Here is a 27,987-nt window from a genome sequence, read left to right on the forward strand (position 1 = left end):
CTGTGTAAAGGGAGTTTTACTACTGACATAAGAATCCTAACGCCATAGGATCGTGTCTTTAACAAAAGCCATGGTGTGGGCTGGGGCGGCATGGTTACTGGGGCTCTGGAATGGACACAGAGTTTAGAGTCCATATAACCTGTATGGACAGGCGCGCAATAGTACCGGCATGGCTTAGAATACCTCATGCTTTGTTGAGTTACATGTCCTTAGAACGGAAACACTTCTTCCACTGATAACTCAAAGCTGAGCTATAATTGTGATCGGAGACATTCTGACAACTTGGCACACGCCAGGAATTAAACACAGAGTCATGCAGCGAGCACGGGGCAGCTAGCAATGAATTTTGTGAGCTGTAAATTCCTCTATGCTACATACCAAGTGTATTTTTTGAAATGTAAATGAAACGAATTGTATTTTACATACACCAAGAAGGCTTGCTATTTAAAAATACCATGATGAACCTTATAATCACTCTCGTATTTATTATTTTTGCAGTACTGATTCATGACCATTGTAAATTGTAAAAGTCTTCTAATAACAACAAAGATTTTCTAAACTTTTTGCATCACTGTAGTAAGCTGTTTCTTCCAAATATCCAAGAGTTTGTTAGTTATGACATATCTTGTCATTGTTGGCTTGTAATAAATTTTACACACGTGCATGCTATACATATGTTAACAGTAGTTCAAACATATCAACAAAAGCAACTACATGTGCATTAAAATCAACCCAAATAATTTTATGTACTTTAATAATTTTATGTATGTAATAATAATTTATTAATTATATTTAATAATTATATATTATATAATCATTATATATAATTAATAATTTTATGTATGTACTTTAAAAACTGACGTATTCACTAAAATTTGTTTTTAGAGAAAATGGCAACAAGAACTTTTTTTCCTTTTTTTAAAAAAAATTATTATTATTATTTTTTTCTTAAAGATTTTATTTATTTGACAGACAGAGATCACAAGTAGGCAGAGAGGCAGGCAGACAGAGAGAGAGAGGGAAGCAGGCTCTCGGGACTCAATTCCAGGACCCTGAGATCATGACCTGAGCCGAAGGCAGCGGCTTAACCTACTGAGCCATCCAGGAGCCCAGAACTTTTTTTTTGAATTAACATATAATGTATTATTTGTTTCAGGGGTACAGGTCTGTGAGTCATCATCATACACGATTCACATGCACTCACCATAGCACATTCCCTCCCCCATGTCCATCACCCAGCCACTGCATCCCGCCCACCCTGTCCCCTCCAGCAACACTGTTTGTTTCCTGAGATTAAGAGTCTCTTATGGCTTATCTCCCTTTCTGGTTTCATCTTGTTTCATTTTCCCCTCCCTTCCCCTATGATCCTCTGCCTTGTTTCTCAAATTCCTCATATCAGAGATCATATGATAATTTCTTTCTCTGACTGATCTATTTTGCTTAGCATAATAACCTCTAGTTCCAACTACATCATTGCAAATGGCAAGATTTCAGGTTTCTTGATGGCTGCATTGTATCCCATGGTATATATATATACCACATCTTCTTTATCCATTCATCTGTTGATGGACATCAAGGTTCTTTCCATAGTTTGGCTATTGTGGACATTGCTGTTATAAACATTCGGGTGCATGTGCCCCTTTGGATCAATACATTTTTATCTTTAGGGTAAATACCCAGTAGTGCAATTGCTGGGTAGCAATTGCTACCCAGGGTAGCTCTATTTTTAACTTTTTGAGGAACCTCCATGCTGTTTTCCAGAGTGGCTGCACCAGGCTGCATTCCCACCAACGGTGTAGGAGGGTTCCCCTTTCTCCACATCCTTGCCAGAACCTGTTATTTCCTGACTTGTTAATTTTAGCAGTTCTGACAGGTGTGAGGTGGTATCTCATTGTGGTTTTGATTTGCATTTCCCTGATGCCGAGTGATGTTGAGCACTTTTTCATGTGTCTGTTGGCCATTTAGATGTCTTCTTTGCAAGAAATAAAGTTCATATCTTGTGCCCATTTCTTGATTATTTGTTCTTTGGGTGTTGAGTTTGATAAGTTCTTTATAGATTTTGGATACAAGCCCTTTATCAGATAGGTCATTTGCAAATATCTTCTCCCATTTCTGGGCTCTCTATTTTGTTCCACTGATCTATGTGTCTGTTTTTGTGCCAGTACCATACTGTCTTGTTGATTACAGCTTTGTAAGAGAGCTTGAAGTCTGGAATTGTGATGCCACCAGCTTTGGTTTTCTTTTTTCAACACTCCTCTGGCTATTTGGGGTCTTTTCTGGTTCCATATAAATTTTAGGATTATTTGTTCCATTTCTTTGAAAAAAGTTGACAGTATTTTGATACGGATCGCATTAAATGTGTAGATTGCTCTAGGTAGCCTAGACATTTTCACAATATTTATTCTTCCAATCCATGAGCATGGAACGTTTTTCCATTTCTTTGTGTCTTCCTCAATTTCTTTCATGAGTATTCTATACTTTTCTGAGTATAGATTCTTTGCTTCTTTGGTAGATTTATTCCTAGATATCTTACGGTTTTGGGTGTAGTTTTAAATGGGATCAACTCTGTAATTTCTCTTTCTTCAGTCTTATTGTTGGTGTATAGAAACACAACTGGTTTCTGTGCACTGATTTTGCATCCTGACACTTTACCGAATTCCTGTACGAGTTCTAGCAATTTTGGGGTGGAGTCTTTTGGTTTTCCACATAAAGTATAAGATCATCTGCAAAGAGTGAGAGTTTGACTTCTTTGCCGATTTGGATGCCTTTTCTTTCTTTTTGTTGTCTGACTGCTGAGGTTAGGACTTATACTACCATGTTGAATTGCAGTGGTGATAATGGACATCTTTGCCATGTTCCTGATCTTATGGGAAAAGCTTTCAGTTTTTCCCCACTGAGAATGATATTCGCTATGGGTTTTTCATAGATGGCTTTCATGATATTGAGGTATATTACCCTCTATCCCTACACTGTGAAGAGTTTTCATCAAGAATGGATGCTGTACTTCATCAAATGCTTTTTCTCTATCTACTGAGAGGATCATAACCTCTCACACTGTGTTGATTTGCAGATGTTGAACCACCTTTGCAGCCCCAGAATAAATCCAATTCGGTCAAGGTTAATAATCCTTTTCATGTACTATTGGTTCCTATTGGCTAGTATCTTGGTGAAAATTTTAGCATCCATGCTCATCAGAGATATTGGTCTGTAATTCTTCTTTGTGATGGGGTCTTTGTCTGGTTTGGGGATCAAGGTAATGCTGGCCTATGCATAAAATGAGTTTGTAATTTTCCTTCCATTTCTATTTTTTGGAACAGTTTCAGAAGAATAGGTATTAACTCTTCTTTAAGTGTTTGGTAGAGGGATGCCTGGGTGGCTCAGTCAGTTAAGCTGCTGCCTTCAGCTCAGGTCATGATCCCAGGCTCCTGAGATGGAGTCCTGCATTGGGCTCCTTCCTCAGTGAGGAGCCTGCTTCTTTCTCCACCTCTGCCTGCTTGTGCGCCTCTCTCTCTCTCTCTCAAATAAATAAATAAAATCTTAAAAAAAGAGAGAGAGAGAGAGAGAGAGAGAGAGAGAGAGAGAGAGAAACGTTTGGTAGAATTCCTCTGGGAAGCTGTCTGGCCCTGGGCTCTTGTTTGTTGGGAGATTTTTAATGACTGCTTCAATCTCCTTACTGGTTATGGGTCTGTTCAGGTTTTTTATTTCTTCCTGGTTCAGTTTTTGTAGTTTATGTGTCTTAAGGAATACATTCATTTCTTCCACATTGTCTAATTTGCTGGTGTATAGTTGCTCATAATATGCTCTTATAATTGTTGGTAATTCTTTGGTGTTGGTTGTGATCTCTCCTCTTTCATTCATGATTTTATTAATTTGGGTCCTTTCTCTTTTCTTTTTGATAAGTCTGGCCAGGGGTTTATCAATCTTATTAATTCTTTCAAAGAACCACCTTCTAGTTTTGTTGATCTGTTCTGTTCTTTAGGTTTCTATTTCACTGATTTCTGCTCTGATCTTTATTATTTCTCTTCTCCTGCTGGGCTTAGGCTTTCTTTGCTGTTCTTTCTCCAGCTCCTTTAGGTGTAGGGTTAGGTTGTGTATTTGAGACCTCTCTAATTTCTTGAGAAAGGCTTGTATTGCTATATACTTTCCTTGTAGGACTGCCTTTATTGCATTCCACAGATTGTGAAGAGCTGTGTTTTTATTTTCATTTGTTTCCATGCATTTTTAAAATTCTTCTTTAATTTCCTGGATGGCCCATTCATTCCCTAGTAGGATGCTCTTTAGCCTCCATGTATTTGAGTTCTTTCCAACTTTCTTCTTGTGGTTGAGTTCTGGTCTTAAAGTATTGTGGTCTGAAAATATGCAGGGAATGATCCCAATCTTCTGGTACCATCTGAGACCCAATTTGTGACCCAGGATGTGATCTATTCTGGAGAATGTTCCATGTGCACTAGAGAAGAATGTGTATTCTGTTGCTTTGGGATGGAATGTTCTGAGTATATCTGTGATGTCCATCTGGTCCAGTGTGTCATTTAAAGCCTTTATTTCCTTGTTGATCTTTTGCTTAGATGATCTGTCCATTTCAGTGAGGAGGGTGTTAAATTCCCCTACTATTATTGTATTACTGTCAAAATGTTTCTTTGATTTCTTTATTAATTGGTTTATATAATTGGCTCCTCCCATCTTAGGGGCATAGATATTTAAAATTGTTAGATCTTCGGGACGCCTGGGTGGCTCAGTTGGTTAAAATTGTTAGATCTTCTTGTTCAACACACACCTTGAGTATGATATAGTGTCCTTCCTCATCTCTTATTATGGTCTTTGGCTTAAAATCTAATTTGTCTGATATAAGGATTGGCACCCCAGCTTTCTTTTGATGTCCGTTAGCATGGTAAATTGTTTTCTACCCCCAGCTTTAAATCTGGAGGTGTCTTCAGGTCTAAAATGAGTCTCTTGCAGACAGCATATCGATGGCTCCTTGTTTTTTAATCCATTCTGATACCCTGTGCCTTTTGATTGGGGCATTTAGCCCATTTACAATTCAGTGTAACTATTGAAAGATATGAAATTAGCGCCATCGTACTGCCTGTGAGGTGACTGTTACTGTATATTTTCTCTGTTCCTTTCTGGTCTATGTTACTTTTAGGCTCTCTCTTTGCTTTAGAAGACACCTTTCAATATTCCCTGTAAGGCTGGTTTGGTGTTTGTAAATTCTTTTAGTTTTTGTTTCTCCTAGAAGTTTTTTTTATCTCTCCTTCTATTTTCAGTGACAGCCTAGCTGGATATAGTATTCTTGGCTGCATATTTTTCTTGTTTAGTGCTCTGAATATATCATGCCATTCCTTTCTGGCCTGCCAGGTTGCTGTGGATAGGTTTGCTGCCAATCCAATATTTCTACCATTGTAGGTTATAGACTCTTCTCCTGAGCTGCTTTTGTCTCAGAGACTTGTAAGATTTACTATTAGATGACAGGGTGAGGACCTATTTTTAATGATTTTGAGGGGTGTTCTCTGTGCCTCCTGGATTTTGATGATTGTTTCCTTCCCCCAAATTAGGGAAGTTCCCCCCTTATATAATTTGCTCCAATATACCTTCTGGCCCCTCTCTCTTCTTCTTCTGGGATCCCAATTATTCTAATATTGTTTCATCTTATGGTATCACTTATCTCTTGAATTCTCCCCTCGTGATCCATTAGTTGTTTATTTCTCTTTTTCTCAGCTTCTTCATTCTCCATCATTTGGTCTTCTGTATCACTAATTTTCTCTTCTGCCTCATTTATCCTAGCAGTAAGAGCCTCCATTTTCGATTGCACCTTATTCATAGCTTTTAAAATTTCAACTTGGTTAGATTTTAGTTCCTTTATTTCTCCAGAAAGGGATTCTCTATGCTTTCTTTTAAGTCCAGCCAGCATCTTTATAATCGTCATTCTGAACTCTAGCTCTGACATCTCACTAACATCCATTTTTTTAAGGGTCCTAGTAGTCGGTACTGCCTTTTGTTCTTTTTTTTGAGGTGAGTTTTCCCACTTTGTCATTTTGTCCAGACAAGAATAGATGAATGAGAGAACAAAATGCTAAGAGGGTAACAATTACCCCAGAAAAATATACACTCAACAAATCAGAAGAGACCTGAAACCAGGGGGGACAAGAAAGGAAAAAAGAAAAAAACATCAGGCTGGTGAATAGAACAGAGCCACACACTTGATTTTCAGTGTATTTTGGTCTGTTAGAAGAAACAGGCTCCCAAAATTTTAAAGAAAGAGAAATATGTATATATATATACATATATATATTTCTTTTTTCTCTCTCTCTCTATATGTGTGTGAATACGATGAATGGATAGGTTATGACTATAAAGATGAATATTAAGATTTTAAAAAAGGAATTGATAAGATACAAAGCTGGAAAGGTATTGATAAGATCAGATGTTGGTTAAAATAGGAAAGAGGAAAATTTAAAAAAAAAAGAAAAAGAAAATTAAAAAAAATTTAACTTTGAAAGACTAAAGAATCGGGGGAAAATAGACATGAATTCTATGTGCTGTATTCCCCTAGTGCTGGGGTTGTGCAGTTCTCATTGATCAATAAACTTGGTCTTGGCTGGATGTTCTTGCTGATCTTCTGGGGGAGGAGCCTGTTGCAGTGATTCTCAAATGTCTTTGCCCGAGGTGGAATTGCACTGCCCTTGCTAGTGCCAGGTAACTAATCTGTGCAGGTTCACTCTCGGAGCTTTTGTTCCCTGAATGCTTTCCATAGAGCTTTGGAGGACGGGAACGAAGATGGCGGCCGGCCAATCTCCAGCCAGAGGAGTGGAGAGCTCAGGGCCCCATTCCTCAGTGCGCCCTCAGAGAAAAGCAGCCAACCCCTCCTGTTTCCCTGGTCTCCAGTCATGTTCTGTGCTCACCCGGCCTGTAAGCAAGTGTTTCTATCTCTGGAACACAGCCCTGTTTGGAGTCTCCAAACCCAGCAGATTCCTACAGAGCACTCCTGTGCTGTTCCTCCCAGAGGAGGAAGGAGTTGGGGGGGGGTCTCTCCGGATCTGCCACTTGTTGGGGTCCCTGCTGAAGAGCAGTGGCCTGAATGTGCTTTGGATCATGGTTTATGGAAACCCTGAGCTGAGAGCCAACCTCCTCGACTCTCTCTATGCAGTCATCCTCCCCGATCCAATACCTGGGAGCTCTGCTGCACTTGGGTACCCCTGGTTGTTCCGTGACCCCGAGGGTCCTGAGACCACACTGTCCCCACGAGGGCTCCACTCTCCCACTTAGCCTCTGGAGTGATGTCCCTCTGTGAAGCAGATTTCTAGAAGTTCTGTTTCGTGCTCTGCTGCTCTCTCAGTCTCGTTGGGAGCCCGCGGAGGGAGGCTCCCTCTCCACTGAGGTCTATATTTTCCTGTATATTGCCTCAGATTCACTTCTCCACATGTCCGACCTTCCAGAAAGTGGTTGCTTTTCCTGCTCATAGAATAGCTGCTGCTCTTCTCTTCAATCTCTTGTTGAGTTTCTAGGTGTTCAGAATGGTTTGAACTATCCAGTTGAATGCCTGGGACCAGATGAAATTTAGGTCTCCCTCTTCTCCACCATCTTGCTCACAACAGTTCTGTATATGTATGTGAATCTAGACAAAAACTATAGTAACATTTGCTTTTGAATGAGTGGTGGTGTAAAGAATGAGAAGGGAGCAGGAAAAGAAGATGGACATGGAAACAAATAGGGAGTGATCACTCTGAAGCGGTTTTCTAGGATGTGTGCTCTGACTTGCCCAAACCTAAACGCTACAGTGGGACTTCTGGTAGCTTAAGGAAAAAGAAAGTAAGTTTTAAAATTTATGTATGAGTGGACAATACACTACCACACCTTTTGAAACAGGTCTTTTTAGACTTAAGATTTAAAACAGCTCTGGAAAGAGTGTCAGAACTTAAGGAGTCAGGAACAAAGAACCTCTTTCCTCTGTTCACTCTGACGCCATCCCCAGTGTCACTGTTGCCCTCTTTGACTCTCTAATGACCAAAGAGGGTCTTTCCTTCAGGGCGGCTCCCTGCCATGGCGCCGCTTTCCAAAATTCCAGGGCAAGATCGGATCCCACGAAAGCCCCCTGAAAGTTTTTTAAAAGAAACGAAACACATCCTCTTTTGAGTTCCCGGAGAGCAAAAGGAAACAACTGCGTTTACCAGTCTCCATCTGGACCTCGTTGCTCTTCTTCCTGCCCTGGTTCTTCTTCTTCTTCTTCCCGTGCTAACTGCCGTTCCACAGCCAGGAGCTCGGCTGATGTTCTTGCAAGTAAGGCGGACACGGCATCCTGGGGAGTAGAAAGCATATGGCAATGAACATGATCTACTGTGAGAAATGATTTAAAAACTCATCAGGTGGGAACGTAAGCATCCAGTGGTGAAAAAGAAGGTAGTACAGGACCTAATCCTCCTGCTGAGAACAAATACGAAAACTGAATAAAATAAAATAAAAAGCAACAAATAAACAAACCTCCGGGTGTTTTATTTTTTATTTTTTAAAGATTTTATTTATTTATTTGACAGACAGAGATCACAAGTAGGCACAGAAGCAGGCAGAGAGAGAGGCAGAAGCAGGCTCCCCGCTGAGCAAGAGAGCCGGATGCAGGGCTCGATCCCAGGACCCTGGGATCATGACCTGAGCTGAAAGCAGAGGTTTTAACACACTGAGCCACCCAGGCGCCCCCCTCTGGCTGTTTTAAAGCAAAGGAAGAACATCATAGGCAATCAGGACTAGAGGCCAAGATCCCAGGGAGGAGAGAAGTGCAAAGAGGTGAAGTGACATCATTGCCACTCTTCTCCCTTGGGGACATGCGTCAGCTCTAGCGGTGGGGCATACAGGCTAAACTTGTGGCTGTTCAGAAGACTGGCAGTATCGATAGGATGCAAAGATGAAAACTGAGTTGAACCACCATGGCAGGCAAGGCGCAATAGGCCAGAGAGAGGAACCAGTAGTGAGTCCGGTATTCTGTACAATATTCTTGGTGTGCTATTTGCCATTCCTAAGTGGCATATGTGAAAGCAAGCGGTGAGAAACCAAACAAAACCCAGCTGTGAGGAGGCTAAAACAGGAAGCAGATGCTTCAGTTTCTTTATGGTCTCAGGTGTTTTTTTCCCTGGGGAGAGGAAAACTGGAACCCAGGTCCTCCAAGTGATCCAGGTGATCTGTAACCTGCCTTCTGGAAGAACATTAAATCCTCTCCAAAGCAAGGTATCATCCAGAACCTCTACCATTCTTCATACATAATATCCAGCATCCACAGGAAACAGGACCCAATGAATGACTGAAGGCCAAAAACAGCAACAGATGAGACAAAAGAGGCAGGTCTACAGGTGATCCATATACTGCACGTATTCAGAGAAGGAATTTTAAGTTTTTACAATCGGTACGTTCACGAAAACTGATGACATGATGAAGAATTTCACTAGTGTATACAGAAAGGACACCACATTAGCACATCTGAGTGAAATTGCTGAAAACCAAAGAAAGAGAGAAAAATCTCGAGAACAGTAAAAAAAGATGCATCACTTTTGAAGGATCAGCTGTTCTCCGCAGCTCAACAGAACCAATGGACACCAGATGACAACCAAATGGTATCTTCGATGTGTTCAGAGAATTAACTGCCCACCTACACTTCTGAATATGCAGAAATAAAGTCCTTCACAAGTGGAAAGGAAGATACTGACAGATCTTCACTGGAAGAAATACCAGAGGGAGTTCTTCAGGTGGAAGGAAAATGCCCAAATGGAAGCACACTAATGCTGAAAGAAATGAAATATACCACGAAGGGTAAAGATGTGGGGAAATCTAAAAAAGAGTATCGACTGTCAATAAAACAATAATACCTTATAGAATTTAAAATATACATACCTAAAATACATGACCAATAATTTCATGGAAGGAGGAAAGGGAATAAATATAAAGACTTTTAAAACTCTTACACTGCATGGGAAAAAGTAAAAGCATTAATTTAAGGTAGCTTCTAATAATGCCAGGATACATGCTGTAATAAAAGACTGTATTACTAATGATCTAGTAGGAAGGAAAATGAAATGTAAAAAATAAATGACTAATCCAAAAGAAGGAAAATGAAGAACAAAGAAATGTAAAAATGAGGAAAATGAAATGTAAAAATAATTGACTAATCTAAAAGAAGGAAAACAAGGAACAAAGATAGCACTGAAAGAAAACAAACAACAAGAAAATAGGGTCAAACCCAAATATATCACTAATAGCATTAAATGTAAATGAACTAAGTATTTCCATTAAATGGTAAAGATTTTAAGACTGGACAATAAACCAAAACCAACTCTATACTGCTTACAAGTGAAACACATTAAATCAAAGAATTCAGACGTGTTCAAAGTAAAAGGATGGAAAAAGATAGAACCATGAAAACACTAACCAAAAAAGGGGGCTGAGATAGCTTTATGAACACCAGACAGATTTTTAAAAATTAGAACAAATAAAGAGGGACATTTTATAACAATAAAAGGGCTAGTTGAACAGAAATCTACAACACAATGCTAAATTTATATTTATCTAAGACTATAGACACAAAAGTCAGAAAGCAAAGACTAACAAACTAAAAGGAGAAACAGATGTCTATATTCATAAGTTGGGAGATTTTAGTATATCTCTCAACAACCCGTAAAATAAGAGAACTGAAAAACCAGTAAATGTGGAAGATTTGAAGGACAAAATAAACAAACTTGACCTGCAGAATGCATTCCTTTCAACAACACACAGAACTTTTACCAAAATTGACCACATTCTAAGCCATAAAGCAGGATTAATATTCTGTATGATTGAAGAGTATATACTCTAGTCCCTGAAAACAGTGAAATACAGCTAGAAACCAATAATAAGAAGATAACTAGAAAACCCCACTGTTTGGGAATTAAGTAAACATACTTCTAAAAAAACCTTATAGACCAAAAAAGAAATTACAATGGAAATTATAAACTATTTAAAATTCAGGAATGGAAGCATATTTTAATAATCTCATATTATCAAACTTGTGAAAAATAGCCAAAGCTATGCTCAAAAAGAATTTTTTAGCCCTAAATGCATATATGGGTAAAGAAGGGTGCTAAACAGTGATCTAACTCAAGAAGGAAAAAAATACAGCTTATTACACCTAAAGAAAGTAGAAGCAAGGAAATAATAAAAGAGCAAAATTAAGAAAATAGAAAACACATACATAAATAGGAAAAAAAAAAAATCAATGAGGCCAAACGTTGTTTCTTTGAATAAAATAAAACACCTGACAAGTCCCTGGCAAGAGGGAGAAAAAATAGAAATGGTAAGAATTACCCACGTCAGAAACAAAACAGAGAACATAGCAAAGTCCTTGCATATATAAAAATAAGAAGGTATCATGAATAACTTTGCCAAATTTTTGGTAATATAGATAAAACAGACAAATCCTATAGAAAATACTACTTTTACTAAAATGAATGTTAAGTACAGAAACCTGGAATAGTCCTATATGTAATAAAGAAATTGAATCTGTAATTAAAAAACATTTCACCAGCCCTTTTCAACTGGGATTCTGTGAGAATTAAGCCTAATGACCTCTAGTACCCATTATATTAAAGCAAAAAACAAAACAAAACAAAACAAAACAAAACAAAAAAACCCACCTAGATTGCCATAAGTTACGTGTCATCCTTGGGACAAATAAGAAAGTAGTCATTGAAAACATTTTTTATAGTGCTTACTTCCTTTGCAGAGCCTTAGTTGAGAAAGGTTGCTTCTTAAAAGAAAATTACAGGCTGGGCTGGTGAATTTTCTTGGGAATTCTTCTGAATATTTAAGGAAGATATGACACCCATCTCACAAAAACCTTCTGTGGAAAGTAAAAAAGGAATGCTTTCTAACTTGTGTTATGAAGCCTATAAAACCTTGATATCAAAAAATGACCTTATAAAAAAAGAAAACTAAAGATTAATTTCCCTCATGAACGTAAAGAAAACTCAAACACAAAATCAAGAAATCTAATCCAGCAACGTATATAAAAACGTACACACCACGATGAAGTCTGTCCTATCCTGGAATCCAAGGGTGGTTTAACATTCAAAAGTCAATCAATGTATAATCCACCACATTAAGAGAATAAAAGAGAACAATCATGTAATCAATTTAAGAAGTAAATGGTAAAAATGTTTGATAAAATTCAATATCCGTGCATAACAGAAAGCCTCAGCAAACTAGAAAGAGTAAGAAACTTCTTTAATCTGAGAGCAATTATCTATAAATAGCCTCAAAAATCATTCTAAATGATGAATAACTGCAAGGCCTCACTTTGGAAAAAAGTATAGTATTTTCTACAGAGCTAGACAACTACGCCAACGGAACAGGACAGACTCCCCCATGTGCAGGTCACTGGACTTATGACAAAGATGACACGGTCATGCAGCTGGGGAAGAAAATTTTTCTACAAGTGATACTGGTCAATCAGCTATGATGTGGGTAAAAAGGAATCTTGACCCCTACCTCACACCTTATACAAAAAGTAATTTCAGTTGAATTTAGATCTAAATGTGAACAGTAAGGCAATCAAGCTTTTATAAGACAATGCAGTAAACCATCTTCATGATCCTGGGGTGGGTGAATAGTTCTTAAATAGCAAAGGAAAGTACGGAGCATCCAGGGAAAAACTGATTGGTAAGACTACGTTAAGCCTGAGTCCTTCTTCCATTCACCAAGAGGCAACATTAAAAAAATGAAAAGGCAAGCCACAACGTAGTAAAAGAGATTTGGAAAAAAACAAAACCTATTAGACAAAACACTCAAGTCTGAAATTAAGAACTGCTACCATCCTATTTAAAAAAAGAGAATCCAATAGAAAAAAACAGAAAAAAATCTTGAACAGACATTTCGCAAAACATGACATCCATCTGGCCATTAAACATAATAACAGGGGAACGCAAAAAACAGGAGAGTACTATCTATCTATCTATCACAACGGCTAAAATAAAGAAGATAAGTAAAGACATGTAGGAGATGCTAATAGCAACACTACTCATAACAGCCCCCGAATCAGAAACTCAAATGTCCATCGACAGCAGGATGGATAAAGAAAGTGATATAATCATACGATGACCTCTCACGCAGCGCGGAGCATGAACGAACTCCAATTACACAAAACAACACAGGTGAGCTGCACAAACATACTGCTGAACAGGAGGTGCCAGACACGAAAGAACATGCACTGAATGATTCCATTATATCAAGTTCCAAGACAGAAGTCAGGATGGAGATGATCTGATGACCTTCAGGGGAGAGTGGTAATGACTAAATGGGGCACCAGGGGGGATTCTGGGGGTCCTGGGAATGCACTATACCCTGGGTGGTAGCTACACAGGTGTGTTGACTTTGTGGAAATTCCCTGGAAAATTCACATTCACACGACCTTTGTACACTTTGTTAAAATCTCTTCATCACTCCTCTCCACAAAAGAAACGAGTTAAAGTGAGATTAGAATAAGATGACAAAACTGTGAACCTAAGAAACACCTGTAGAATACTCATCCAGTAAAAGCAGAGCACACACTTTCCCAGGGGCACATAGAACATTCTCCAGGAATGGTAGCACATGCTAGGCCATGAAACAAGCTTCAGGAAACTTAGAAGGACTGAAATCCTACAAAGTATGTTCTATGACCACACTGTAATGACATAAAACATCAATAATACAAGGAAATCCTAAGAAGTAACAAAGATGTGGAAATTCACACATTCTTAAATAACCAATGAGTCAAAGAAGTCACGAGGAAAAATCAGAAAACACGTAGAGATGAATGAAAATGAAGACATATCAGAGCTGGTAAGACACTGCTCCAACAGCACTCAGCAAGAGATTTATAGCTAGAAGTACCTGTGTCAAAGCAGAAGAAAGATCTCAAATCTGTAACCTAAATTTCTACCTTAGGAAATGGAAAAAGAGCAAACCTAAAGTAATCAGAAGGAAGGAAATAATAAAGACTTCTCTCTCTCTCTCTCTCTCTCTAAAAAAAAAAACAAAACCAAAACCAAAACAAAAAACAGATGGAGTCCCATGTCGGGCTCCAATGGAGCCTGGAGCCTGCTAAGATTTTCTCTTTCCCTCTCCCTCTGCCCCTCCTCCCTGTCCCTCTCTAATAATAATAATAATGACAGAGTAGAAATTTATGAAATAGCAGATAGAGAAATATTAGAGATCAGTGGAGCCAAAAGGTGATTCTTCGAAGATTCAAAAAACTAAAAAGTTTTAGCTAAATTAACCAAGAAAAATAGAGAAAAAGTTCAAATTACTGAAAGTAGGAGACAAAGAGGGAATATCACTGTCAAATCCACAGTAAAAAAATGAATTATAAGGGTTACTACAAACAACTGTTTGCCCACAAGTCAGACAACCTAGATAAATGAACACATTCTAGAAAGACACAAAACTACTCAAAGTGACATTATAACAAAGTTCTGAGTAGACTTCATAAGTAAGAGACTGAATTAATAAACAAAAACTTTCCCAAAGTCCAAACCCAGAGGGTTTCACTGCCAAGTTCTACCAAACATTTTAAGAAGAATAATACCAATTCTTCTCAAACTCTTCCAAAAGACCGTTTACGAGGGAATACTTCCTAAACTCATTCTCTGAGGCCAAAATTACTCTGATGTTGAAACCAAAGACATCAGGAGAAAACTATGAACACAGGAAAAAAAAAAAACTCAACAAAATACGAGGAAACTAAATTAATAACATAAAAAGGATTATACACTATGACCAAGTGGGATTTATCCCAGGAATGCGATGTTGGTTTGACATCTGAAAACCAATAAACCATATGAACAGAATAAAGGATAAAAACCACATGTCATCTCAAAAGAGCCAGAAAAGCACCAGTTAAATCCACAGCTTTTACAATAAAACACTCAACAAACTAGGAAACGGATTTCCCTCCATTCGATGAAGGGCAGTTACAACAAACCACAGCAGAAATCATACGTAACAGTGAAAAACTGAAAATTTCCCCTTGAGATCACATCCATGACAAGGATGTCTGTTCTCACCACTTCTTGCGATATCAAAATGGAAGTTCTAGCCAGGGCGAAGGGGCAAGAAAACAAAATAAAAGGCAATTGGAAAAAAAGAAGTAAAACCAACTCTATTTGCAGAAGATAGAATCTTACCTATAGGAAATCCTAGGGAATCCACAAAAAACCTGTTTGACCTAATAAACCTGGTCAGTGAGGTTGCAAGATGCAAGACAAGTAGTCAAAATCAATTGTGCAATGAATAATCTGAAAATGAAATCAAGAAAACAGTTCTATTTACAATAACATCAGAAAGAATAAAGTTAACCAAAGATGTAGGATTTGGGGCTCTGAAGAGGACAAAACATTTTTTGAAAGAAGTTAATGAAGACCCAAATAAATGGGAAGATATCCCGTATTCATGATCAGAAGACTTAAAACTGATAAGATGACAATACCCTCCAAATTGATCTACAGGCTCAAAGCAATCTACATAAAAATCCTACCTGCTTTTTTTTTTTTTCTTTTGGCAGAAGTTGACAAACCGATACTGAAATTCATATGGAAATTCAAGAGACCTCAAATAGCCCAAACTATCTTAAAAAAGAAAAACAAAGCTGGATGACTCATATGTTCCTATTTCAAAAGAATTACAAATTTACAGTTATCACGATACTGTGATGTGGGCACAAATACAGACATACAGATCAACAGAACAGAATTTAGAGTTCAGAAGCATAAAGGATCATATTTGCGGTAACGTGCCTTTCAGCAAGGGTACCAAGTAGGGAAAGATTAGTGTTTTTAATTAAGCGGTACTGCGAACAACTGCATACCCACCTACAAGAAAATGGAATTGGACCTACTCCTCATATCACACAGAAAGAAAAACTCAAAAGGATCAGAGACCTAAAAATAACATGGAACTTTCAAACTCTCAGAAGAAAACACAGGACTAAATCTTCATGATGTTTGGCTGGGCAAAGTCTTCCTAGACAGGACACCCATAGCACAAGCAATGCAAGAAAACAAAAAACAAAAAACAAAAAACAGGCAATCTGGACTTTGATCAAAATTTACAATTTTGTATTGCAAACAAAACCACCAGGAAAGTGAAAAGAAACCCACTGAATGAGAGAAAATATCTGCAAGTTATTTATTGGATAAGGGACTTGTATCAAGAATATATGAAGAAGTTTTATAACTTAATAATAAAATAATAAATAAAGAGATAATAATCAAGTGAAATAGTAAAAAGATGAAGTCATCTAAAACACAAAGGATCCAACTAGGCAGCTCTCAAAAAAAAATTAAAAATATACCAATGAGAAGAGAAGGGAGTTGAACCATGAGAATTGGAAAGGGAGGTGAACCATGAGAGACTATGGACTCTGAAAAACAATCTGAGGGTTTTGAAGGGGCGGGGGGGTAGGAGGTTGGGGGAACCAGGTGGTGGGTATTAGAGAGGGCACAGATTGCATGGAGCACTGGGTGTGGTGCAAAAACAATGAATACTGTTATGCTGAAGAAAATAAATAAATTTAAAAAAATAAAAAAAGAATATACCAATGGCCCATAAGTCCATGAAAATGTGCTCAGGATCAGGAGTTATTAGGGAACTATACATCAAAACCACAACAAGCGCCTCACACCGTCTGGCCAAAATCAGAAAGACAAGTAATAACGTGTGGCATGAATGAAAACGTATGTCCTAACGAACCCTTGTACAGACGTTCACAGCAGCGGTATTAATAGTCAAAAGCGGAAACAGCCCAAATGCCCATGTATGATGAACAGATAAACTAGTATACCCACATAATAGAGCATTCTTCGGAATGATAAGGGAATGGGGTATGAATACACGCTAGCGTACGGAGGTACTCTGAAAACGCAACGCTAAGGCGAAGAAGTATTAGTCCATGTACATGAAATGTCCGTGGTAAGCAAATTTACAGAGGCAGGAGGATGAGTGGTTGCCTCGGGGGAAAGGCCTTAGGGGGGACGGGGAGCCACTGCTCACGAGTAGAGGGAACCTTTCTGGGATGGTGACAATGTTGGAAGACTACGTTGTGGGGACGGTGACCCAGCTCCGTGAATACACTAAAAACCACTGAACGGTGTGGTTCGGACGGGTGAACTGCACGTTTTCCATGGAGGAACCACATGGTATGTGAATTACACTGCATCAAGCTGTTAAACAATTTACCCACACCGGGACCATCCCATCGGCGCTCTCCAAGGTCCAAGTCCGATTTCATCATCCCGTGCGCCTCCCCTAGCATCGACCACAAACCGGGGCGTGTGACACAAGCTTGACCCCCACTCTTGCGTCCCTTTCACCACCCACCACGACGTCCACTGTCGTTTCTTGCACCCAAGAGATGATCAGTGATTATCTGACTTCTGCTCAGTAAACTCTTTCCTCAGAGATACCCGAACATGCACTTGAACTTGGTAACGACGTTCACAGACGCCAAGTCAGTGATGAATGGCTTCTCAGAATGCCCCCTCTGTAAATTTTTAGAAGTGCTGAATGTGGATGACCTGTTGGTTTATAACAAACTCAACAGAAAATATTTATCACTTTACTGATGTAACAAATAGTGACTAAGACAATCTTTAGCCTTAGTCATTTAACGGCTGCAAACAATCCGAGTTCCAAATGTATAACCCGAGCACAACATATAAAAGTATAAATTTAGGGACGCCTGGATGGCTCAGTGGGTTAAGCCTCTGCCTTCGGCTCGGGTCGTGGTCTCGGGGTCCTGGATCGAGCCCCGCATCGGGTTCTCTGCTCAGCAGGGAGCCTGCTTCCCCCCTCTCTCTGCCTGCCTCTCTGCCTGCTTGTGATCTCTGTCTCTCTGTCAAATAAATAAATAAAATATTTTTAAAAAATAATAAATAAATAAATAAAAGTATAAATTTAAAGCGAAAGGTTTTCCAGGGTCACCTAACCCCACTATGACTCCGCATCAGTTTATTCTGATGGAAGGAAGTGTGAGCAGAGACGAGCGGTTCTTTTATAAACTATACCTGAAATGAAGCTGGAAATTATCTTTCTTTCTGGTTTTGAGTTGTTGGGAAGCTGCGAGGAAGGGGTGAGCCGGGGGAGGAAGGGTAGTGAAGGTGATTGGGAACAGGCCGGTACCACGGCCTTCCACATTCCACATTATCTCCTTTAGTCATGCCTTTGTACTCCAATTCGGACTCACCAAGTCTATCGCATCTATTAATGACTGAGTTGTTTGAAATACAGAGTCCTCATTTCCTTCGTCATTCTTTTTGTAAGACATTTGCTTGGAAGGAAGCAGGTTATACCACAGAGTGAAAATCTCGCTGGAAAATGGTAAATCAGCCAGACTGATCTGAGTTCCAGCCTGTGTGAAACAAAAGGGGTGGGCGGAGAAAAGAAGAGAAAATAAAATGTTTAAATTCACATTTGCTTCCTCTCATGTAATTAAGATTATTGGGCTAGCCTGTTTTGGGGGTTTAAAAAATACAATAGTCATGATATAAAGAATTGGTCAATTTTTTTTTTAACCTGAAGGTGTGACTAAGTAAGCTATAACCCCAATCTAGAAGCTAACCCCAGGATTATTTTGTAAGATATGTTTTTGCTAAAACCTAATGACTTAAGGATGCAACTTTCTGTATTTTTTAAAGAAAAGTCAAAAAATAAATTAAAAAATAAACAACTAAGCATAAATCACAATAGCTCTCACAATATGCTGTAAGAGTCATTTGATTATTACTCACAAAAACCCATTATCCAGTATAAAATTCAAAAACCAGGAGCACCTGGGTGGTTCAGTAGTTTAAGCGTCTGCCTTTGGCTCAGGTCATGATCCCAGGGTCCCGGGGTTGAGCCCATGTCAGGCTCCCTGCTCAGGAGAACCTGCTTCTCCCTTTCCTCCCCACTCATGCTCTCTGTCATTAGTTCTACCTCTCTCTCAAATAAATAAATAAAATCTTAAAATAATACAAAACAAAAACAAAAACAAAATCTTACTGTGGCTCTTAAATGAGAGACCAGATAGCAAATTTTTTATTCGGATATGCAGAATGTCAAGAAAAGTTTTCACATTCGAGCAAATGACATATATGAGCCAGAATCTAATTAAATGGTACCATTTTTTAAAGGCTATTAGTTAACATATTCATTAACTTTAAGGAGCTTCTGACACACATATCTACTGTAGCAATCTGCTAGCCTAATGAGTCTGCTATCTTTGTTTCTCTCTTTACTGCCACATAATATTATCAAATATTTTTTTTCGTACCAAGAAAAGGAAATACTAATAAGAAATCTATCACCCTTAGGAACTTTGTTCAGCACGAAGCGTGTTTTTGTGTTTCTGACTGTACCACAGAGAAAAGTTCAACCCGAAACCCGTGCTACTGTTTGAACACACGGGCAGCCCCTTGCTCTCTGCATTTGACCATCCTATGTACCTTTTCCGGTGTGTAATGGTTTTCTGGCTGTTACGTACAAGGGCGTGTTAAACTCACCATTAGTTATAGGTGATGTCTCCTGCATTATTAGCACATTCCTTAAAAAAGCAACATTTAAGTCTTCCTAGAAGCTATGATACCAGGGCTAGGGAGAATATAATAAAGGGACCGGACACTCAGTCTCCTGCTTAATTTAAATTTACAACAGTGAATTACGTGTGTAATGTCTTTTTGCTATCCGGCTCCATCGTTCACCAGCTGTGGGACCCGAGACTTACCACCTCTTCTGAAAAAAGAGGGGTACTCGTACCTCTTCCCTGAGACCGTCATGAGGATTAAATGAGATGATGTGCACAAAATGCCCAGCACAAGACTCATGTTGGGAGTAGTGAGCATGCTTCAGAGTGATCATCATGGCAGAGGTCACAGGGCAGAACGGGAGACAGATTTTACAGAAAATCACAATGAATAAGCAGAACTGAGAGGTCTTGAATAAGAGAATGAAAACCAGCAATCCCCGCTTCAAATAAAAAAAACGAGAGCATCGCTGCTGTGCCCGAGGGCCTGGGCGGATCTGTGGGGTGTCAGGGCCAGCGCACAGGCGTCTAGAGAGCTCTTCTCCAAATACACCCCACCCTGGGCCTTCCGTGGTGACGGGGCCTGGGAAATGACCTACCAGGCATTCTTCACTCCGGTGTCTGCTAACAGAGCAAAGGTCCACTCTCAGCGTCTTCTGCTGTAAGGCTGTTTGGGAAATGGCCACTCTGAACACGTCGTTGAATAAGATGCATTCCGTGGCCGGATGAACCTTCGTGCGAAACAGACAGCTCACGTCCGCTGAGGAGGGCAGCAGAGCAACCCTGAAGTAGCTGCAAAGAGCAAGAGTCAAGGGATTTCCCTGGAACTTGGAAGACACCGGAGCCGGTCCCACCGCGCCCAGCGGCAGAGAGAAGGCTCCGTCCTCCGCCCACCCGAGCCCACGGTGCCCTGTGCCTGCCACTCAGCCCAGGGCTGCAGCAAAGACAAAATCCATGGGGCGGATGAATGTAACATCCCACCTGCCTGGGGACAGCCAATTCCGAAGTAAAGTTCTCTGACTCCGGGAAGATGGGATCATGCAAAGCCAATTTTGTCCCAAAGAATCTTCACCCCCGAGAGTTAAACAGGGGTGCTGGTGATCATTTCCCAGGACTGGACTACACTACTCTACGAGTGAAAAAGAACGGCGAAGCAGCCTATTGTGAAGCAAACCTACAAATCTACTGTCGAGCATCACAAAAGTTTCAATAACGAAACTTTGTAAAATTTCAAAGGGAGGGTTGTAAATGTTTGTAAGCTTTATAAAAATTCAAAGGGAGAGTTACAGAAAACCAGTAACTTCTCATACTATGTGCAGGTGATTTTTCTAAGCACATGTTACACCCGGGTTCACAATTCCTAGAAACGGCCGTAGGTATTTTCTTTTAAATCCCAGAAAGAAAAGCCCATTAAATCTGCCCCCCACCCCAATTCTGGGCTGATCTAATTCCTATTCTAAAAGACGCCTTTCTCCAGTTATGAAAACTGTAAATTCACAGGCAGGACTGAGGGATGTCCTACTATTTCTGTATTTTTATATCAGAATAGAAAATTGATGACACAATATGTACAATTATGGAATTATCAGAATATAAAAACCAACTATGGAAAGTCAGCCTGAGGGGACTGAGGGGCCTTGCTCGGCTGCTGTTAAGGCTGGAGATGGGGCAGAAGAAATCTGTTCCCAAAAGCCAGGAGGGGAAGTACGGCTGCAGAGCTGGAATGGAGGGAAGCCATTTTCTGCTCCTCCAGACCTCAGTTTCCCTCTGTGCCAGTAGCCTAACTACTTCCGCGACCCCAAAACGTTTCCACCAGAGGCAGCAGGGGAAGAAAGTTGCTCTTCCTTGCATTCTGCTGTAGGTGGGATCTCTCCACTCTGGAGGCAGGAGCCCACCAGCCGGAGGGTAGCTCTGCCTGGTGTAATTAATAACCAGAAAGTAAAATTTGAAATTGGGGGCGGGAGCATCCAAACATCCCTGGACCACTTTTGCGATACTTCCCTTTTGGCAGTGTCCTTATTTAGGCCGAGGCTTTCATGTAGGGGCTTAGGAACATGGCCCTAGACATCTCAGGAAGGCACAGACCAGTCAATGAGTAACTGTCCGCGAGCTGGGCGCATCAGAGCCGCTGCACTCACTGCCTGAGGACAGTCACGGGTCCTGAACTGTGCTGGCTGTCACCCTACCCCAGGGGTACTTTGTTTGACTTCCCAGGAGGAAAGTGAGAGTGACCGTGATTGGCTCGGCAGTGGCACATCTGGAGACGCCTGCCCTTAACAGCATGAGGTTAAAGAAGATGCGGGTTCTCATGGGGACTTCGGCAGTTTTCTCCCGACTGGTGGGATGGCTCTCCCTGTCCGTAGGTTCGACCCCTGGTGGAGTGGTCTTCTCCCAGGTGATGCCTCACTGAAATGAAAAGGCTGCCGACACCCCAGGATTTCAGCCTACTTACTGGTAGGGAGAAGTCACAGATAATATCGTCAAGCCAGTCTTCCCTGAATACTACTGACTGGCCTTCCTAATCTCAGTTCCAGTACGCAGGCTTTCTGGGGTGATGCAGACACGCCCCAGGAAGCCTTCCCTCCTTCTGGTCTCACTATTTAACACGGACCACCCCCTCCACCACCCTGCACACACACCTTGATTTCAGGAGACCCCGCAGCCCACTCCCCTCCTGGAACTCTACTCCCCTGCAGCTCGGATGACCGCCAATACACAGAAGCCACTAGCTCTGTTCTACTGTCTCCGGAACAATCTCACCTCGCTCTGTTTTTACTTAGACCCGGTTTCTTTTCTCTGACAAATCTTAGGAGTATTCGGATGTGAACTGAAAAGTAAACCCACAGGGAAAACATCCAGAACTCTTACATTTACTCTATGAAATGTCCTTCTCATTGAGGAATACATTCTCATCACGAAGGAGAACATCCACCTGGCCGGGGCCAGAGTCCTGGGAAACACCCATCAATAGCTCTTTCTTATTTCCAAGTCCTTTTCTTTTCAAAAAAATTTTTTTTTAATTTTATTTGTTTATCTGACAGACAGAGATCACAAGTAGGCAGAGAAACAGGCAGGGGTTGGGGAGGAAGCAGGATCCCCGCCAAGCAGAGAGCCTGACGTGGGGCTCGATCCCAGGACCCCGAGCTCATGACCCCAGCTGAAGGCAGAGGCTTTAACCCACTGAGTCACCTACGCGCCCATTTCCAAGTCCTTACACTAGCAGACTGAGCAAAGTGTGAAGTGCAGAGCTACACGGAGATTCTGGATTTGAAGTCAGAGGTGCTGAGTTGAAATCTGGCTTCTTCCTGGGGTTCTCTGGCCATGGGCCTTTAAGAGAGCCCCTGAAAGGCTGACTCCAGAGAGTGTGAACAGTGGCAAGAGATCCTAGAGACACATGTCAGGAGAGAATCCCCAGGCAACAGGCTACGTAGCATCATAACATCACTTAAAGTGAAATAACTTTAAGGAATTACTGTCACAGGGAGGCATATGCTAGATGCTAAGGAATGACGCGCTTACGTATAGCATGATACGGCCTCTGGCCAAGTTGTATCGACAAGTGAAATTTGTTCACTGTATTTTCATGTAAAAGATCAGAAAATTACTTTAAACCAACAGCAGGTATAATCAAGCAACAACAAACATTTTAATTAAATTAAAATTAAAAGACTCAGGCCCCAGTATAGCATATTACAGTTTCTGGTTGTAAAGAGAGATTTAAAAAACTCTTGGTTCCTAAGCCTAACCATGAATGGGTTGGATAAGGATCAAAGTCTAGTACGCTTTTCGCACATTCTCCTTTACTTTTCGTTTTGTTCACTGCGGACTGAGGGCTCGGTCCGCCCTGTATGTCTTTCGCACGTTCACCTGGGCGAACTGCTCCATCACGACGTACAATTTATCACACGCGAACAATACGCAGCTCTTCAATTTGTTCTTTGATTTTACTTACACTTTTGAAGTATGAGGTATCAAGAAGGCGTGAAGATTTCGGAGCTGTGCTAAAATCACCATGAAGCTTGACCTTTTGGCGTCGTATCTGTCAGAAGAGAAGCCGATGAGAGCAGGAAAGGGCGCAGGCCAGTTGTCCCTGCACCGAATTCTAGAACCGCCCTCCTCCACGTGCCTTCCCTTACCTGAGGCCGATCTGCACCTGGGCCGTCTCCACGATGGTGACATCCCCGTCACTGTAGGGAACATCTTCAGCTTCACTAGGCCTAGGGACAGGGCAACAGGGGGCGCAGGTGAACCGTTTATGAACATGGGTATTGACTGTCTCGGTTACTGTTTGCCACTTGGCGATTCTGAATGAAAATCTGAATTAACAGCACTTCTCCAGCCCCCAGGGTACCTGACCCCAGGGAAAAAATTACTCTTTTAGATCCTTCTTCATCTTTTCAAGAGGAGTCTGCCTGTGAGCCATTCGGGCAAAGACTTCCTGATGCCCGACTTTCCTGAGCCTCCCTGGGAAGGGGGGTGTCCCCCCCCAACACCCCGAGATACATTCCAGGCTTCTAATAGACACAAGAGGTTCATGTTCCAAATGAGGAGTGGCCAACAACTCCAACATTCTCCTTAAAATTGAGTTTGAAGTCTCCAAGCGGATCAGATGGGAGGTTTCTGATACACTGGAACTTTCAGGCCCAGCATTTCTTTAACGCCCACCGCCCTTCCACAGCAGAGCGGATCCCGGGCGAGAGCCCACCCGCACGGCTGGGAGGAGGTGACCGTGGAACGCACAAGCGCTCCTGCGAGTCCTTACTGTTTCACGAAAGCTTCGTAGACCCCGCTGTCTCCAGCCACAGACTCATCAGACACGGCAGCCGACACGCAGGCCGTCTTCTCCCCGAGCAGGTGGCTGGCTCTTCTTTTCGGTAACGATTTTTCCACATCTAGGGAGGGGAGAGCGAGCGTGCTAATTAGGATTTATTATTAGGAAAAGTTAAATGTAAAAATACACACGTGGCTTGGTTAGGAGCAATCCCAAAGACTTTGCATCTGGGAATCGAGGACGTCACTATTGGAGTGGACAGATGTAGCCGCTTCAAGGCATCCCGATGTTACAGAGGTCCCTGGATGCCAGTTATTTTGATCATCATTTGAGAAAGAATACAGTTTCTCTCCGTCCGGAAACACTTGAAGGGAAGGGATAAATGACACACTTGGCTGTCGGTCCCTTGCTTCTCTCTGTTAGGGATTCACTGCAGTCACCATCCGCTCGGTGGCAAGGAGCGAGCTGCATCCCTCAACTCTTAAAAGATATTTCTGGAACAGAGAGCATCTAGCTACTGAATGGCAAGAAAGGTTTCTGCCTCTTTGGCTCCCCCCTTCCCTCCACACGCTATGGTCTACATCTCACGGGCTACCATGCTAACAGAAGCTAAAGAAAAAACGTCTTTGACTTCTAGAATTCCTCACCAGCTAATACCATCAGGGAAAAAAAACAAAAAAACAACTTTGTGCTACTGAATCTTCAGCACCCTCCCACTTAACTTTTATCGCTAACTCATATTCCTACACTGTGTCCTGCAGTGAGCAGGGAGCGCTCGCTGAAAGCCACGTTCCTATGGAGTAAGCCGCGAGCCTGCGGCGCCCTTTCATCCGCCGGAGAGTGAGCCTGGATCAGGATTGCTATGCATCTCGCCCCCCTTCTGAGTCGTGACTTTACATCTTGTTAAGATGTTTAAGTTTTAACGCTTCAGATTACAGGATTGATTGCTGCATTTCCCTTTTTATTTCTGGCAGTGGGAATGCTTTCTCCTTGATGATCAAGTGCCTCTCTCCGCCCACCCCCCTTCGTGAGGGGTGAAGGTGATGACATGATTTATTGATTACCCCCAGGAATATCCACGGCAGCTGAAATTGACTTTGACAATGACAGAGACTGAATGGAAGGACTTCGTAGTCATTCCGACGTGGTCTCTGTCCTCCAGCGGGGACTGGCGCCGGGGAGTGGGATGTGCATAAGGGAAGTCGGCTTGACCTGCAGAAGATTCTGGAGTGCCGAGGGAGAGCGAGCGGCGTCACGATCCTGGGCCACCCGCCCCCCACACAGAGGTCAGACGCCCCCGAATGGGCTGAGTGCTGGTGATCTGACCTCTAGAGGATGAGTCTTTACGGTTAAATATATGCTTTTAGCTCTTTTCACGCATGGCTCTTGACACGCTTTCCAAAGAAAGCTCTCGGATATCCTTCCTTTAGGGTGACTGCTTTCTAAGGTAGCAGCTTTCTAACACAAGATGTGTTTGAAAGGTAAGAGCTCTATCCTGGAAGCTTTGGCGATGCTGCGTTCTCGGAGCAGACCCAGAGGCAGGAGCAAGGCTAGCATCGGGCAAAGAGGCCCATGGACCCAGGTGGGGTCGGACCCTGGGCGATTCTTGCGCTGGTCTCCCGGTTCTCTGGCAGCGGCTTCACGGACCAGCCCGTCCAAACTGACTGAGTGTTGAGAATGGGTCGCTAGGGAACATTCCAAATACACAAAGAGTGAAAACAGCTTTGACATGCTCAAGAGCCTTCAAGTCCAAAGCACAGAAAACACATCACTTTCTTCTTTTGCCTCTTCTTGTGCACTTTCATGTCAGTTCCTGTGGTAGGAACCGGGCTTAGCACCGTCTGTACTGTTTAACCGCACGCGGTGGCCCTAATTACATGAACAGAGTACTCGTGAACAGAATGCTGAGTGCCAGGCCCAGTTAGAGGCTGTCGCTGTGTTCTGGCACCCACCCTCCCAGTACCTCGCGAGGCAGGGACTCTATCATCTCCACTCTGCAGGTGAGAAACAACAAAGCGGAGGGCCTGGGTAACGTGCTTGTGCTCGCTAGAACCAGAGGATGCAGGTGTGGCTGGCTCCAGGGGCGGAAAGCACCGTCCGGCCCCCCACACTGCATCCTTCCTGGAGGCAGAAGGGAGGCCCCACTGCTGGCTTCCACATGCCTGGAATCACTAAGAAAAGCCACCCGTCTGCTCATTTTCTCTGACGTCAACGATGTCATTGACACATCACTTGCAGGTGTGGCCCCTCCCAGGCAGTGCCACCAAAACCACACAGATGTCCCCTGTGTCCTCCAGGCCACCGGCAGGCGGGATTTCGGCCTTCAGGATCGGAAACCACACACACGTGCTGGGTTTGTCTCTCCCTTTAAACATCTAAACTGGCCAATGAGTTAAGACTTAGAATTCTCCAGACCAGAGAGAGAAAATAAGGAGGCTTCCCAAAGCAGCAGCAAAGTACTTCTGAAGAGGCCTGGCCTCTTCTGTCACGGACACAGTGATGGGCACAGATCTGGACAGGGCTCTTGGGGACCCGCACTGGGGCTTTTAGCTCATGCTGCGTCTCAGGCTAGCTCTGAGGCAGACCCCGGTCCTCGGGCCACAACAGTGGTTATCAGCCAACAAGGGTACCATCCTGTCCTTTACAACCATCTCTAATATATTGAGGGCTTCCGCCTTGTAAAGGGAAACATATTGAAGCAAAACAAAACTAAACTAAACAAAAACCGAAAAATGAAAACTCTCCCTCCGTTTCTGTCTCGGCATACGAAGGCAGCGGCAAGGGCACGAAGGGCGGCACTCTTTCCTGGGCTGCAACTAGCAGAGCGGCCAGCAGGTGGCAGGCTAACACTACCACATCAGAACTCGCCCCCCCCCTCACTTCGGGAAGAAAGGGAGAGACGAGCATGAAACAAAAATTGTATTTATACAGAATTCCCTGAGCAATCTAAACATTGAACCCTGATACTAATTAGCTGCTATGCTAATTACCTTGGTTTTAATCTGTTTTAGGCCGACTTTTAAAAGAAAGCCCTCTTCTTTCGCCTTGCTATTTCAGAGCCCAAATCTATTTGGTGGTGTGAAGTGTGTTCACAAGACGTGTCCCCAGCCAGCTGCCACCGTACAAATAGGACGGTGGACTATAGGACCAGTCACTTCGTGATTAAATCTATTAAACAGGGAAGGCGACTTTTATTTGATAAAGAAAAAATGTCTAGTCTAGGTAGATCAGTAAAAAATCCTTCTCAGATGAAGCCGAGAGAGAGAGAGAGAGAGAGAAAGAGAGAGAGGGAGAGAGAGAAGGGTGGCCGATGGAGGGGAAGGAACCACAATTTGTTTCCTTGGAAAAGGCAGCCCTCCCACCATTCTTCTTAAAATAATTAAGGCGGAGGAGCCGGAAGCAAAGGTCTCTGCTCACCTGCAGTTCCTTCAAACAACGGCTCCCGGGCACATTCCCCGAGGTCCTTATCCTCCGCGAGAGGCTGGGACACTCCTCCTGAATGAGAATCCAGCAAGATCTGACTTTCGCTGAGGCTGAGGTCTGCAAAATGGCCACTCAACTCACAGTCTTCAAAGTCAGCAGTGAACCGATGGAGAGGGACATCGTGAGCAGACATGGGGAACGTGCCTTCTAGAACCAAGGGAGAGCCGGGAGGGGACAGGGAGGA

General features: G+C 42.1%; 1 protein-coding gene across 4 annotated transcripts in view; it reads right to left on the minus strand.

The window, feature by feature from the left end:
• WWC2 (WW and C2 domain containing 2) overlaps nucleotides 1-27,987 on the minus strand; it is a 204,190-nt gene that overhangs the window by 31,057 nt on the left and 145,146 nt on the right. For all 4 annotated transcript variants that reach the window (XM_044225654.1, XM_044225657.1, XM_044225656.1 and 1 more), the window contains exons 11-17: nucleotides 27,738-27,987; nucleotides 24,312-24,441; nucleotides 23,686-23,766; nucleotides 23,502-23,588; nucleotides 20,149-20,341; nucleotides 18,233-18,397; nucleotides 8,166-8,293 (exon numbers count right to left, since the gene is read on the minus strand). The exon at nucleotides 27,738-27,987 is cut by the window's right edge and continues 370 nt beyond it. In XM_044225654.1, coding sequence (XP_044081589.1) covers nucleotides 8,166-8,293; nucleotides 18,233-18,397; nucleotides 20,149-20,341; nucleotides 23,502-23,588; nucleotides 23,686-23,766; nucleotides 24,312-24,441; nucleotides 27,738-27,987 — 1,034 coding nt within the window. The remainder of the gene's footprint in view (nucleotides 1-8,165; nucleotides 8,294-18,232; nucleotides 18,398-20,148; nucleotides 20,342-23,501; nucleotides 23,589-23,685; nucleotides 23,767-24,311; nucleotides 24,442-27,737) is intronic.

The sequence above is a fragment of the Neovison vison genome, chromosome 11 (assembly GCF_020171115.1).
Source record: "Neovison vison isolate M4711 chromosome 11, ASM_NN_V1, whole genome shotgun sequence".
Taxonomy (NCBI): Eukaryota; Metazoa; Chordata; class Mammalia; order Carnivora; family Mustelidae; genus Neogale; species Neogale vison.